Source organism: Microcebus murinus, chromosome 16 (assembly GCF_040939455.1).
Source record: "Microcebus murinus isolate Inina chromosome 16, M.murinus_Inina_mat1.0, whole genome shotgun sequence".
NCBI lineage: Eukaryota > Metazoa > Chordata > Mammalia > Primates > Cheirogaleidae > Microcebus > Microcebus murinus.
The window spans coordinates 64354352-64365516 of NC_134119.1; the positions used below are offsets into that span (position 1 = coordinate 64354352).

An 11165-nucleotide genomic window follows, 5' to 3' on the forward strand; every position below is an offset into this window, starting at 1 on the left:
TATATACATATATATATATTATTTCTAGGATAAATTCCTAGAAATGAAATTGCTACATCCAAGCCTATACATTTATAATTTTAGTGATTCATAAATTCAGTGAAAATGTCAGCTCCATGTGAGCAGGGATTTTGTCTCTTTCATTCCCTACTATAGCTTCAGCACCTAGCACAGTGCCCGGCACATGGTAGGTGCTCAGGAAATATTTGTGGAATGAATGAGTACTGCCTTGTTATGTCATTTATAGTCCCACCAGCAGTGAGCGAGAGTGCCTGACCCCACACAACCTCACCAGCCCTGGGCATTATGACACATTTTGTGCTTTAAAAAAAAAATTTTTTTTATTCTTCTACTCTTTGCAGCACTTGCAGTCTTAACATTTTGATCTTTGCTATTTTGATGAGTGCCATAAAAAAGGCATCTCATTGGTGTTTCATTTGCAGTTATCTTATTATGAATGAGGTTGGCTGGTGTTCTCGTGTGGCAAAGTGGAGTGTTCCCAGGTCTCCTCGCAAATCCTTGACGCCCATGAGGCCTTTAAACCTCATACCCTTTCTAAGACTGGGGACCCTGGGCCTGGGGCGTCTCAGACCCTGAGAGCCTGAGTCCCGCAGCAGCATCTGCCAGAGCCCTCCTGCAGGTTGGGGCCACACCTGTCCCCTCACGAGCACTCCTCCCCCAACTCAGCTTTAACAACCTGGGCATCCAGTGTGTGAGGAAGAAGGAGATCGAGGCCGCCATTGAGCGGAAGATTCAGCTGGGCATCGATCCCTACAATGGTGAGCCTGTGCCCGTCCTCCCGAGCCCCCAGCCCGCTCAGCCCACCCCAGTCCCCCGCCTCTCCAGGCCACAGGTCTCCTCCAGACTCATCCCTTCCCTGTTCCCCTACCCCCCCCACAGGGTCCGTACCCCCGGCCCTCAGCCTTTCCAATCTCCCCCCACAGCCGGGTCCCTGAAGAACCATCAGGAGGTGGACATGAACGTCGTGAGGATCTGCTTCCAGGCCTCCTATCGGGACCAGCAGGGACAGATGTGCCGGATGGACCCCGTGCTCTCCGAGCCCGTCTACGACAAAAGTGAGTTGAGAGTGCTGTGTCCGTTAGGATTGTCCTTGGCTACAGGTATCAGAAATTCTCCATTACGATCCCTGAACAAACAGGGCTTCATTTATTTTTATTTGTCTCACTTGTTAAGTCTACTCGTGTTGATTCAGCTGCTCAGCAAGATGTGGGCACTGGTTCTGAACCTCTGTGATCCTCTTGATCTTTCCCTCATGGTCACAAACTGGCTGCCACAGCTCCAGTCATCATGTCAGCATTCAAGGCGTGGGATGGGCAGTGGCATTGTCTATTGGCCCTCCGTTCTGAGTGTCGTCTTTCTCCACCTGACCCATAGGTTCCAGGAAGATTGGGTGCCCTGCCTTCTGTATTCCCCACCTCTCCGTAGCCCGGGGTGGGCGCCCACTGGCTGCTGATAAAGATCTGGTGACTGAATTCTCATTTCTTCTTTCATACCTCTTCTCTCGCTCCTTCCCAGAGTCCACAAACACGTCAGAGCTGCGGATTTGCCGAATCAACAAGGAGAGCGGGCCGTGCACGGGCGGCGAGGAGCTCTACTTGCTGTGTGACAAGGTGCAGAAAGGTGAGGGGCCGGGGCAGAGTGGGGTCTGGTGGCTCGGAGGGGCAGCCAGGGAGTCAGGAGGTTGGAAGGGTGAGGAAGAGCTGGTTAACCAGGACAGAGGAGCAGAAGGATCCAGAACTCTGGCTTTGGAGTCAGAGAGACACAACTGATACCCACTCACTTGTCCCCGCACAAAGATGGGGGCCTGTCTGTGCTGGCCCGTGCTGGGGGCTGGGTGCTGCCATCACAGAGCTCAGTAGCTGGGAAACGCTGATTAGTGGTGGGATTGCATAAGTAAATGCTTTAAGACTGTCGTGATAACGGCTGTAGATAAAGCCAACAGAGGACAGGAGAAATCTCTCTCCACTTAATTCGCATCATGAATAACCTCACCACCACCAATACTAAAGAGCTAATGCTTATCTTGTCCTTACTATATGCCACGCTCAGTTGTGAACACTTTGGACACGTCCTTAGATCGTTTGATCGCCTGAAAGTTCTACGAGGTAGAGCCTGTTATCCCCATTTTACAGATGGGGAAACCAAGGTGCAGAAAGGTTAAGGAACTTGCTCAAGGTCGCACAGCTGGTCATGCAGAGATAGGATTTGAATCCAGATTGTCTGTGCTCTTCATCATTTCTTCTGGGAGAAAAAATATTAACAAAGAAAGAAAGAGAGTTGGGGGAAAAAAATGACAGGAAGTTGGGGGGGAAGATTTGTTTTCAATGGTTATGGACTTCTTCTGAACTAAGGGAAAGAGGCAAATTTGGAAAAGCATCTGGGAAAAAAAACACCTTTGCAGAGTTGTGTTGATGGTGGTGGTAGTAATAATAATATTATTATTATTAATATATCCACCATATGGCAGAGGGAGTCTTCTTTTGTTATATAACACATTTATTGAGCACCCATTTTTGTCTAGGCACTAGCGAACAGAGCAGTGAACAAAACAGATGGAAACCCTGCTCCTGTAGGACTCACTTTCAAGTTGGGGAGACAGCAGTAACCAGGAACTAGAAGTGAAGCTTATAAGTATATCTGGTGGTGACAAGTGCTAAGGAGAAAAATGGCACTGGGAAGGGGAATGGAGGGTAATGGCTGCAGGGTCTGGGGGCACAATTTTATTTAGGGAGGCCGGAGAGGACCCCCTCAGGAGATAATCAGAGCCATGAAGGATCTGTGTGGCTGCTTTGGGGAAAAGTGTTCCAGTAGAGGAACAGCAAGTGCAAAGGCCCTGGGGTAGGAGGAGGTCTGGCTAGTGGAGGAACAGAGAGGCTGATGGGGGAAGAGGGCAGGGAGAGGGGAGAATAGTGGGAGAACCTGCCCGTGCCCCAGGGATCTCCTCCCACCACACCCTTTCTTAGGTTATGTGATTAAACAGTTAGTGACCATCTCCCTCACTGGACTGTGAGCCTCATAAGGGCAGAGCCTGGGGCTGTCTTGGTCACAGCTGTGTCCCAGCACCACCCGGTCCAGAGCTAAGTACACATGAGGATCTTAGGTAAAAAAAAAAACAATTTTTGTTTTATTACAAGGTTTACAATTTTTTTTAAAAAAAACCATTTTATCTGCTTGCTTATTTCTTCTCCTTCTAAATAGAAAAGAACAAAAAAAATGTTAATAAAAAAATAAATAAATAAACCATTTTAACCACTTTAAAGTGTACAGTTCAGGCCGGGCGCAGTGGCTCACGCCTGTAATCCTAGCACTCTGGGAGGCCGAGGCGGGCGGATCATTTGAGCTCAGGAGTTTGAGACCAGCCTGAGCAAGAGCAAGACCCCCGTCTCTACTAAAAAAATAGAAAGAAATTAGTTGGACAACTAAAAATATATAGAAAAAATTAGCCGGGCATGGTGGCGCATGCCTGTAGTCCCACCTACTCGGGAGGCTGAGGCAGGAGGATCACTTGAGCCCAGGAGTTTGAGGTTGCCGTGAGCTAGGCTGATGCCGTGGCACTCTAGCCTGGGCAACAGAGTAAGACTCTGTCTCCAAAAAAAAATAAATTAAATTAAATTAAAATAAATTAAAAAATAATAAAGTGTACAGGTGTGCCACCACCATTCTCTAGTTCTGGAAACTTTTCAGCACCCCGCAAGGAAACCCTGTACCTATTAAGTTGTCATTCCCTATCCCCTTCTCCCCTCAGCCCCTGCCAACCACTAATCTGTTTTCTGTTGCTATGGATTTGCCTATTTGGGACATTTCACAAATGGAATCATACATCATGTGGCCTTTTGTGTCTGGCCTCTTTCGTTTAGCACAATTTCAAGGTTGGTCCCTTTTCCTGGCTGAGCGACAGCCCATCGTAGGGGGACACCACAGCTTGTTTATCTGTTCATCCGCTGATGGACATTTTTTGGCTTGTTTCCACTTTGGGGCTGATACGAATAGTGCTATTGTGAACATTCATGTGCAAGTTTTTATTTGAACACCGGTCTTCGATTCTTTGGGGTGTATACCCGGCGGTGGGAGGTTCTCGTAAAATTGTGAACACATGAATGGATGAATGAACGAACACGCAAATGGTTATTGGAGGTCCCCTGTGCCAGGCCGTGTGCTGGGCACTGCCGTGACACCTCAGTGACAGAGACAGGCAGGGGCTCTGCCCTCACAGGGCTCTTAGTCCAGGGGGAAGTAGGGAAAGAGACAAGAAAAATGAACATGGATAATACTGAGAGGGGAGAAGACAAAGTCCTGAGTTTGAACAGTAGGAAGACCAGACATGATCCAAGCATCTAAGATCTTGTTTGAGCTGAGATCTGAGGAACGCCGAGGAGATCGGTAGAGGTCTGGGAACAGGGCAGGGAGACCATTGCAGTGCAGGTGAACAACTAGACGTGAGTGTGAGTCCTGTTCCATCATTCCTTCACTGGCTGGTCTTGGGCAGGTGACTTTACCACCCTGAGCCTTTGTTTCCTCACCCCTAAAATGGGCTGCTGTTAGGATGAGAAGAGATCCCAACTGCTTAAGAAGTGTACTACTACAAAGAGTTAGCAGTTACTGAAGACTTTCTGAGTGCCACGCCTAGAGCTAGTACTTTGCCTAATACTAACAGGAACACCTAATATGTGCTAAATCCTCTCCTAAGCCCTTTACCTGGATTGACTCATTTAATCTTTCTAGCACCCTAACAAGATGGTACTGTGACATTCATTGTGTTAAAACAAGGAAACTGGGCCCAGAGATTCAAGTGACTTCCCCAAGCCCTAGCAGAGCTGGTAGTAAAGAGCTCTAGCCTTCCTGGATTTTTGTCCTGGCTCCACCACTTGCTGGCTGTGTGACCTTGCACAAGTGACTTCACTTCTCTGTGCCTTTGTTTCCTTCTGTATGTGATGGGAGTACCTAATGGTTCATAGCATTGTTGTGTGACTTAGGAGGCAATCTGTACGTGCCCGACGCATATAAGCCTTCTGAACCTGGAGTTAGTGTGACGAGAGGCAATGCAATACGACAAGAAAACAAAATAGCAGGCCGAGCAATGAATCCTGACTATTCTGTTAGTAACTGTGTGAAGTCTCCACACTTCCAAGCCTCAGTTTCTCTATTTTTTTTTTTTTTGAGACAGAGTCTCACTTTGTTGCCCAGGCTAGAGTGAGTGCCGTGGCGTCAGCCTAGCTCACAGCAACCTCAAACTCCTGGGCTCAAGCAATCCTGCTACCTCAGCCTCCCGAGCAGCTGGGACTACAGGCATGCGCCACCATGCCCGGCTAATTTTGTCTCTATATATTAGTTGGCCAATTAATTTCTTTCTATTTATAGTAGAGATGGGGTCTCGCTCTTGCTCAGACTGGTCTGGAACTCCTGACCTTGAGCAATCCGCCCGCCTCAGCCTCCCAGAGTGCTAAGATTACAGGCGTGAGCCACCGCGCCCGGCCAGTTTCTCCATTTTTAGAGTGGGCGTGTAGAAAAGAGTCAACATAGCAGAAGTGAGATTGGTATCCTTTAAAAGGCCTCTTACTTCATTGGAAAGATATGCAAAAAAATTAAAAAATAAAAAGTTTCTGACAAACTTGGATTTGGGGAGGGTTCCCACCATCCCCTGAGAAGAGTGGCTCATGGGGCCTGAACTGTTGGTACAATGAGTGTGTACTAAACACCTGCTTTCCTTCTGGGAGTCTGGAATTTTGGTATGTGCCGGGCAGAAGGTGCCTATGTGACCAGCCCCCAGGAAAAACCCTGAGTGCTGAGTCTCTACTGAGCCTCCTCGATGGACAGCATCTCACAAGTGTTGCCATGGTGCATTTGTGGGGGAACTAAGAGTGGCCTCTTGCCGGGCGCGGTGGCTCACGCCTGTAATCCTAGCGCTCTGGGAGGCAGAAGCGGGCGGATCGCTCGAGGTCAGGAGTTCGAAACCAGCCTGAGCAAGAGCGAGACCTGTCTCTACTATAAATAGAAAGATACTAATTGGCCAACTAATATATCTAGAAAAAATCAGCCGGGCATGATGGCGCATGCCTGTAGTCCCAGCTACTCGGGAGGCTGAGGCAGCAGGATCGCTTGAGCCCAGGAGTTTGAGGTTGCTGTGAGCTAGGCTGACGCCACGGCACTCACTCTAACCTGGGCAACAAAGCGAGACTCTGTCTCAAAAAAAAAAAAGAGTGGCCTGTGTGACTCCATTGGGAGAGGGAAGGACTCTTGGAAGTTTGCACTTTCCTCTAGACTCGGCTCTAGGCACCTTCTTTCTTGGCTGGTATATATAAAAATATATAAAACACTGAATGACCGGCACACAACAGGTGCTCAACAGAAAGCTGCCACTCTGATGCTTTATTTTTAGAAATGTTAGTATCGATTTTGGGGGGAGGCCGAGCAAGTTGGGGGCCTAGTGGGTCAGCTGGCCTGGCTCAGCTGACGTCCCCACTGTCCTGCCAGAGGACATATCGGTGGTGTTCAGCACGCCCTCCTGGGAAGGCCGGGCTGACTTCTCCCAAGCCGACGTGCACCGCCAGATTGCCATCGTGTTCAAGACGCCACCCTACGAGGACCTGGAGATTGCTGAGCCCGTGACCGTCAACGTCTTCCTGCAGCGGCTCACCGACGGGGTCTGCAGCGAGCCGCTGCCCTTCACATACCTGCCTCGGGACCATGGTAACCACGGCCATCCAGGGTGACCCGCTGCCCCGGAGACTAGGATTTTGGCCTTGCTTGGGATGACCCAGACGGGGAAGGGGAAGAGGCACAAGTAGACGGCGGGCAAGGAGCCACATAGATGGGGTTTGGATTCCAGCTCTGCCACTTACTGGCTGTGTGACCGCCACAGCTCTCTGAGTCTCAGGGTCTTCCTGTGCAAAATGAAAATAATATTACCAGTCCCATGGCACTGGGGGAGTACCAGCCATTCATCCCCTCAGCACGCCTGCTCATGCCTGGCCCCATGCTGGGTAGTACTGGGGACATGGCAGTGACCAAGACAGCCCCTAGCCCTGCCCTTATGGGGCCTGCAGTCCTGCGGAGGGGGAGGGGACAGCCCTTCCCCACACAGGGATGACCAGAGTGGGCAGCATGCTGGATCGGAGTTACCTGAGGGTCTCAGATTGCCCAAAGGGGGTACCTGACCCAACCCTAGGGGTCAGGGAAGGTTTTCTGGAGGAAGGGACAGCTGAGGACAGGAGGATGACCAAGCAGTTCTCCAGGGCAGTGGGGGGAGTTGAGGGAGAGCGTTTGAAACAGTGGGAACCGCAAATGCAAAGGTCCTGAGGCAGGATTGTGCCTGGGGCGCTGGGGGACGACAGACAGGCCAGCGTGGCCGGAAGTGAGCTTGGGTTTTACTCTGACCAGGATGTGGACATCTATTTGCGCTGGTTGGTCACGCATCAGAACAGCTCAACACCTCCCTAAATGGTCTCTATAATTAGTTATTAATTAATTATTATTACTGATGGATGATTATTATTGTATGTCCTTGGTATGTCCTGAACAGACAGCTACGGTGTGGACAAGAAGCGGAAACGGGGGATTCCCGATGTTCTCGGGGAGCTGAACAGCTCTGGTGTGTGTCCTCTGCCTCTTACCTGTCCCCAGGTTCAGGGGATGGGAGGCTGACCCCACTACCTTGCCGTCGGGCCCCAGCCTGGGGCGGTAGGGCCGTCGGGGTTGGGGTGTCCTCATCTCTGTCTTCCCTCAGACCCCCATGGCATCGAGAGCAAACGGCGGAAGAAGAAGCCGGCCTTCCTGGACCACTTCCTGCCCAGCCATGGCTCAGGTGGGTCCTGGCTCCACGAAAGCCCTGTCCCCTGGGGTGGGCCAGTGGTGAGCCGCAGCCCTGCTTTTCTGACCGCTTGGGGCCCTCCGGGAGCTCCCACTAGGCTGGTCACTCACCACTGAGCCAGCGACAGAAAGTGGAAAGAATAAGGGCTCTGGAGACAGAATGGAGGCCTTGATGTCCCCTGGGCCATTTACTGGCTACATGACCTTCGCTAAGTTGCTCCACCTCTTAGAGCCTCCTTGAAACGTCTCACTACATATGTACCTCATTGGTCTTTTATTTTACTTATTTATTTTTTTGAGACAAGAGTCTCACTCTGTTGCCCCAGCTAGAGTGCCGTGGCATCAGCCTAGCCCACAGCAACCTCAAATTCCTGGGCTCAAGCGATCCTCCTGCCTCAGCCTCCCGAGTAGCTAGGACTACAGGCATGTGCCGCCATGCCCAGCTAATTTTTTCTATTTTTGGTAGAGACGGGGTGTCGCTCTTGCTAGGGCTAGTCTCGAACTCCTGAGCTCAAACGATCCACCCGCCCCGGCCTCCCAGAGTGCTAGGATTACAGGTGTGGGCCACCATGCCCAGCCCTCATTAGCCTGTTAAACTTTAATGTACTTTTTTTCATAGAAACTGTATGTCAGGTATCTAAGTGCTTTGTGTACATTTACTCATTTAACTTGTGAGGCAGGCACTCATTCCCGTCTTACGGGTGAGGAAACTGAGGCCCGGAGAAGAGAAGTCTCTTGCCTGAGGTCACACTGCAGTGGACCTGTGGGAGCAGGGAGGTGGCCCTGGGCACCTGTATAGATGAGTGCTTGTGTGTGCGGCGCAGGTGGCAGGGGACAGATGGTGGATGAATGGCAGTGGTTGTTGGAGCCAGCCAACCTCAAATTCAGAGGCTGTCTCCATGCCAGCTGTCCTCTGGCCTGTTCTACTCCTGCCTTCGTCTCAACTCCCATGCCAGCCTACAATTCCCATAAACACCAACCCTAGCTGGCCATCAGAAGCAGCCTGTCCACCCCTGACCATCAGCTCCAAGAACTGCCCCTAACACCCCAGCTATCCCAGGGCACCCAGCTCCCAGCCAGCCACCAACGACTCAGTCTCCTGAGCCTGGACCACTCCAGCCAGTCCCACTCTGGAGGTTTGAAGTTCCTTTGGTCCCCTCTCCCCTGCAACTGATAACCAAGGCCCAGTAGCTCTGCCCCAGCAACCATGAATCCCAGCCGACTCCACCAACCTTTGGTCTCCAATCCCCAAGTTCCCTGCCACTCGTCTACCCCATCACCCCAATTTCCCAATGTCTAAAGCCCCCTCCCTTCTTGGGGGAAAGCTGCTGTGGCACTACAATGTCATGGTTACAAGCATGGCCTCTGGAACCAGAGTGGGTTTGAATTCTCAGTCCACAATTTCGCAGCTCTGTAACCTCTGCAGGGCTCAGTTTATTCATCTGTCAGATGGAAACCCTACCTCATAAGGCCCTTTCCAGAATTTAGTAAGTTCATGTCATATGGTTATTTATCATAGTGGTTGGCACAAAGTTAGTGCCCAGGAGATACTAAGAACTTGCTGGAAATCAGGAAAGCCACCTGTATTTATGATCACGTTTAACTGCATTCACAGCAAAACCCAAAATAACAGGCGCTTCAATAGAACTTTAGTTTTCCTCTTGCATACACAGTCCAGAAGTAGGTAGGTGTTCCAGGGATGGTCTCGGGGCTGCATGATCATCAGAACCCAAGCTCCTGCTATTTTCTTTTCTTTTCTTTCCTATAACATACACTTAAGTCACCAACTCCTGCCATTTTCAATTCTTTGTTTCCATCTCATGATCCAAGGTGGCTGTTGTAGCTCCAGCCATCATGCCCACGTTCCAGTTAGCAGAACTTAGTCACCTGACCACATCGAGCTGCAAGGAAGGCTAGGAAAGAGTTCCAGTAGCCCTGTGTCTCTTTCTAAGACAAGTGTAATCAGCTTTTGCTGATGAGATTTGTCTCATTTCAAAAAGAGGAAGAGAGACTCTCTCATGACATTTATTTTGCCTTCCAATTTGGGAACTGGTGACTTCACAACTTGGATCTCCCATGGTGTGAAGAGTTTACTTTTTTTTTTTTTAATTGGGCAACAATTCATTCCATAAAATAGAATGAGTGAGTGTTCCCAAAATTTCACTTTTTGGGTTGTCTCTATATTTTAGGGGGCTAGGGGCCTCCTTTCCTTTCTCATCTTTGAGGACAACTGTCCACAGACCTGCAGGAGGATGGTTTCAACCTTGGTTCCACCACTCCACAGCTGTGTGTGACTCCCAGTTACTTCCCCTCAGTGCCTGTATGCTTATTTATGGAGAATGGTGATAGTCCCTCACCACTGGGATTTTGCCCGATAACGCATTTAGCGTGGGGCTGGGCATTCAAGTTGGCCCTAAAGCGCACCGCACTTCTCTCCTCCCATCCCCGTAGGCCCATACCTCCCGCCGTCAGCCCTGCTGCCAGACACAGACTTCTTTCCCGGTACCGTGTCACTGCCCGGCCTGGAGCCCCCCGGCGGGCCTGACCTCCTGGACGACGGCTTTGCCTACGACCCCACAGCCCCCACGCTCTTCACCATGCTGGACCTGCTGCCCCCGGCGCCGCCACTCGCCAGCGCTGTCGCGGGCAGCGCGGGTGCAGAGGCCGCGGTCGGGGAGCCCCCCTGCCCTGAGCCGCTGACGCTGGACTCGTACCGGGCCCCGGGCCCCGGGGACGGAGGCACCGCCAGCCTCGTGGGCAGCAACATGTTCCCCAACCAGTACCGCGAGGCGGCCTTTGGGGGCGGCCTCCTGTCCCCGGGACCTGAAGCCACGTAGCCCCGCGGCACCGGAGGAGAGGCGCTGGGTGGGGAGGGAGGTGGTGGGGCTGTGTGAACCCAACCAGGATGTCCAGCACCCCCAGCCCCTTGGGCCGCCCTATGGTTAGTCTTCCGACCTCCTCGTGCTTCTCAATCGGACATCTTCAGCGCTGGCGAGAAGCTCCGTAGCACGGGTTTCCCCTTGAGCCCATATTACCAATGGGGAAACTGAGTCCGGAGGGGGAAAGGGGCATGGCTCCCGTGCACTCGCTCGCTCAAAGCTGCCTCAGCCCCCACTTGGGGGCACCTTCTCCAGCCGGATTCTGAAAGATTGTATATATGGGAAGTGGGGGCAGATCCCCGGCCTTCCTTCCCCAGACTTGAAGCGGGGGCGGGTGGTTTGTTCAGACTGTTCCCAATAAACACGAGTTTTTCAGCCCTGGGGTTCTCGTCTCTTCTCCGCGTGGGAAACAGCCCTTTGTAGGGTACAAAGCAAGGTCTCCAGGCTCCGCCCAGCGGC

At 51.5% G+C, this 11165-nt stretch overlaps 1 protein-coding gene across 1 annotated transcript in view; it reads left to right on the plus strand.

Moving 5' to 3' along the window:
- Positions 1-11084, plus strand: part of RELB (RELB proto-oncogene, NF-kB subunit) — a 30185-nt gene extending 19101 nt beyond the window's left edge. The window contains 7 exon segments of the mRNA XM_020283388.2: positions 688-779; positions 945-1076; positions 1537-1641; positions 6493-6708; positions 7541-7609; positions 7745-7822; positions 10279-11084. Of these exon segments, the coding sequence (XP_020138977.2) occupies positions 688-779; positions 945-1076; positions 1537-1641; positions 6493-6708; positions 7541-7609; positions 7745-7822; positions 10279-10664 (1078 nt within the window). The 3' untranslated portion in view covers positions 10665-11084.
- The last annotated feature ends 81 nt before the right edge of the window (positions 11085-11165 follow it).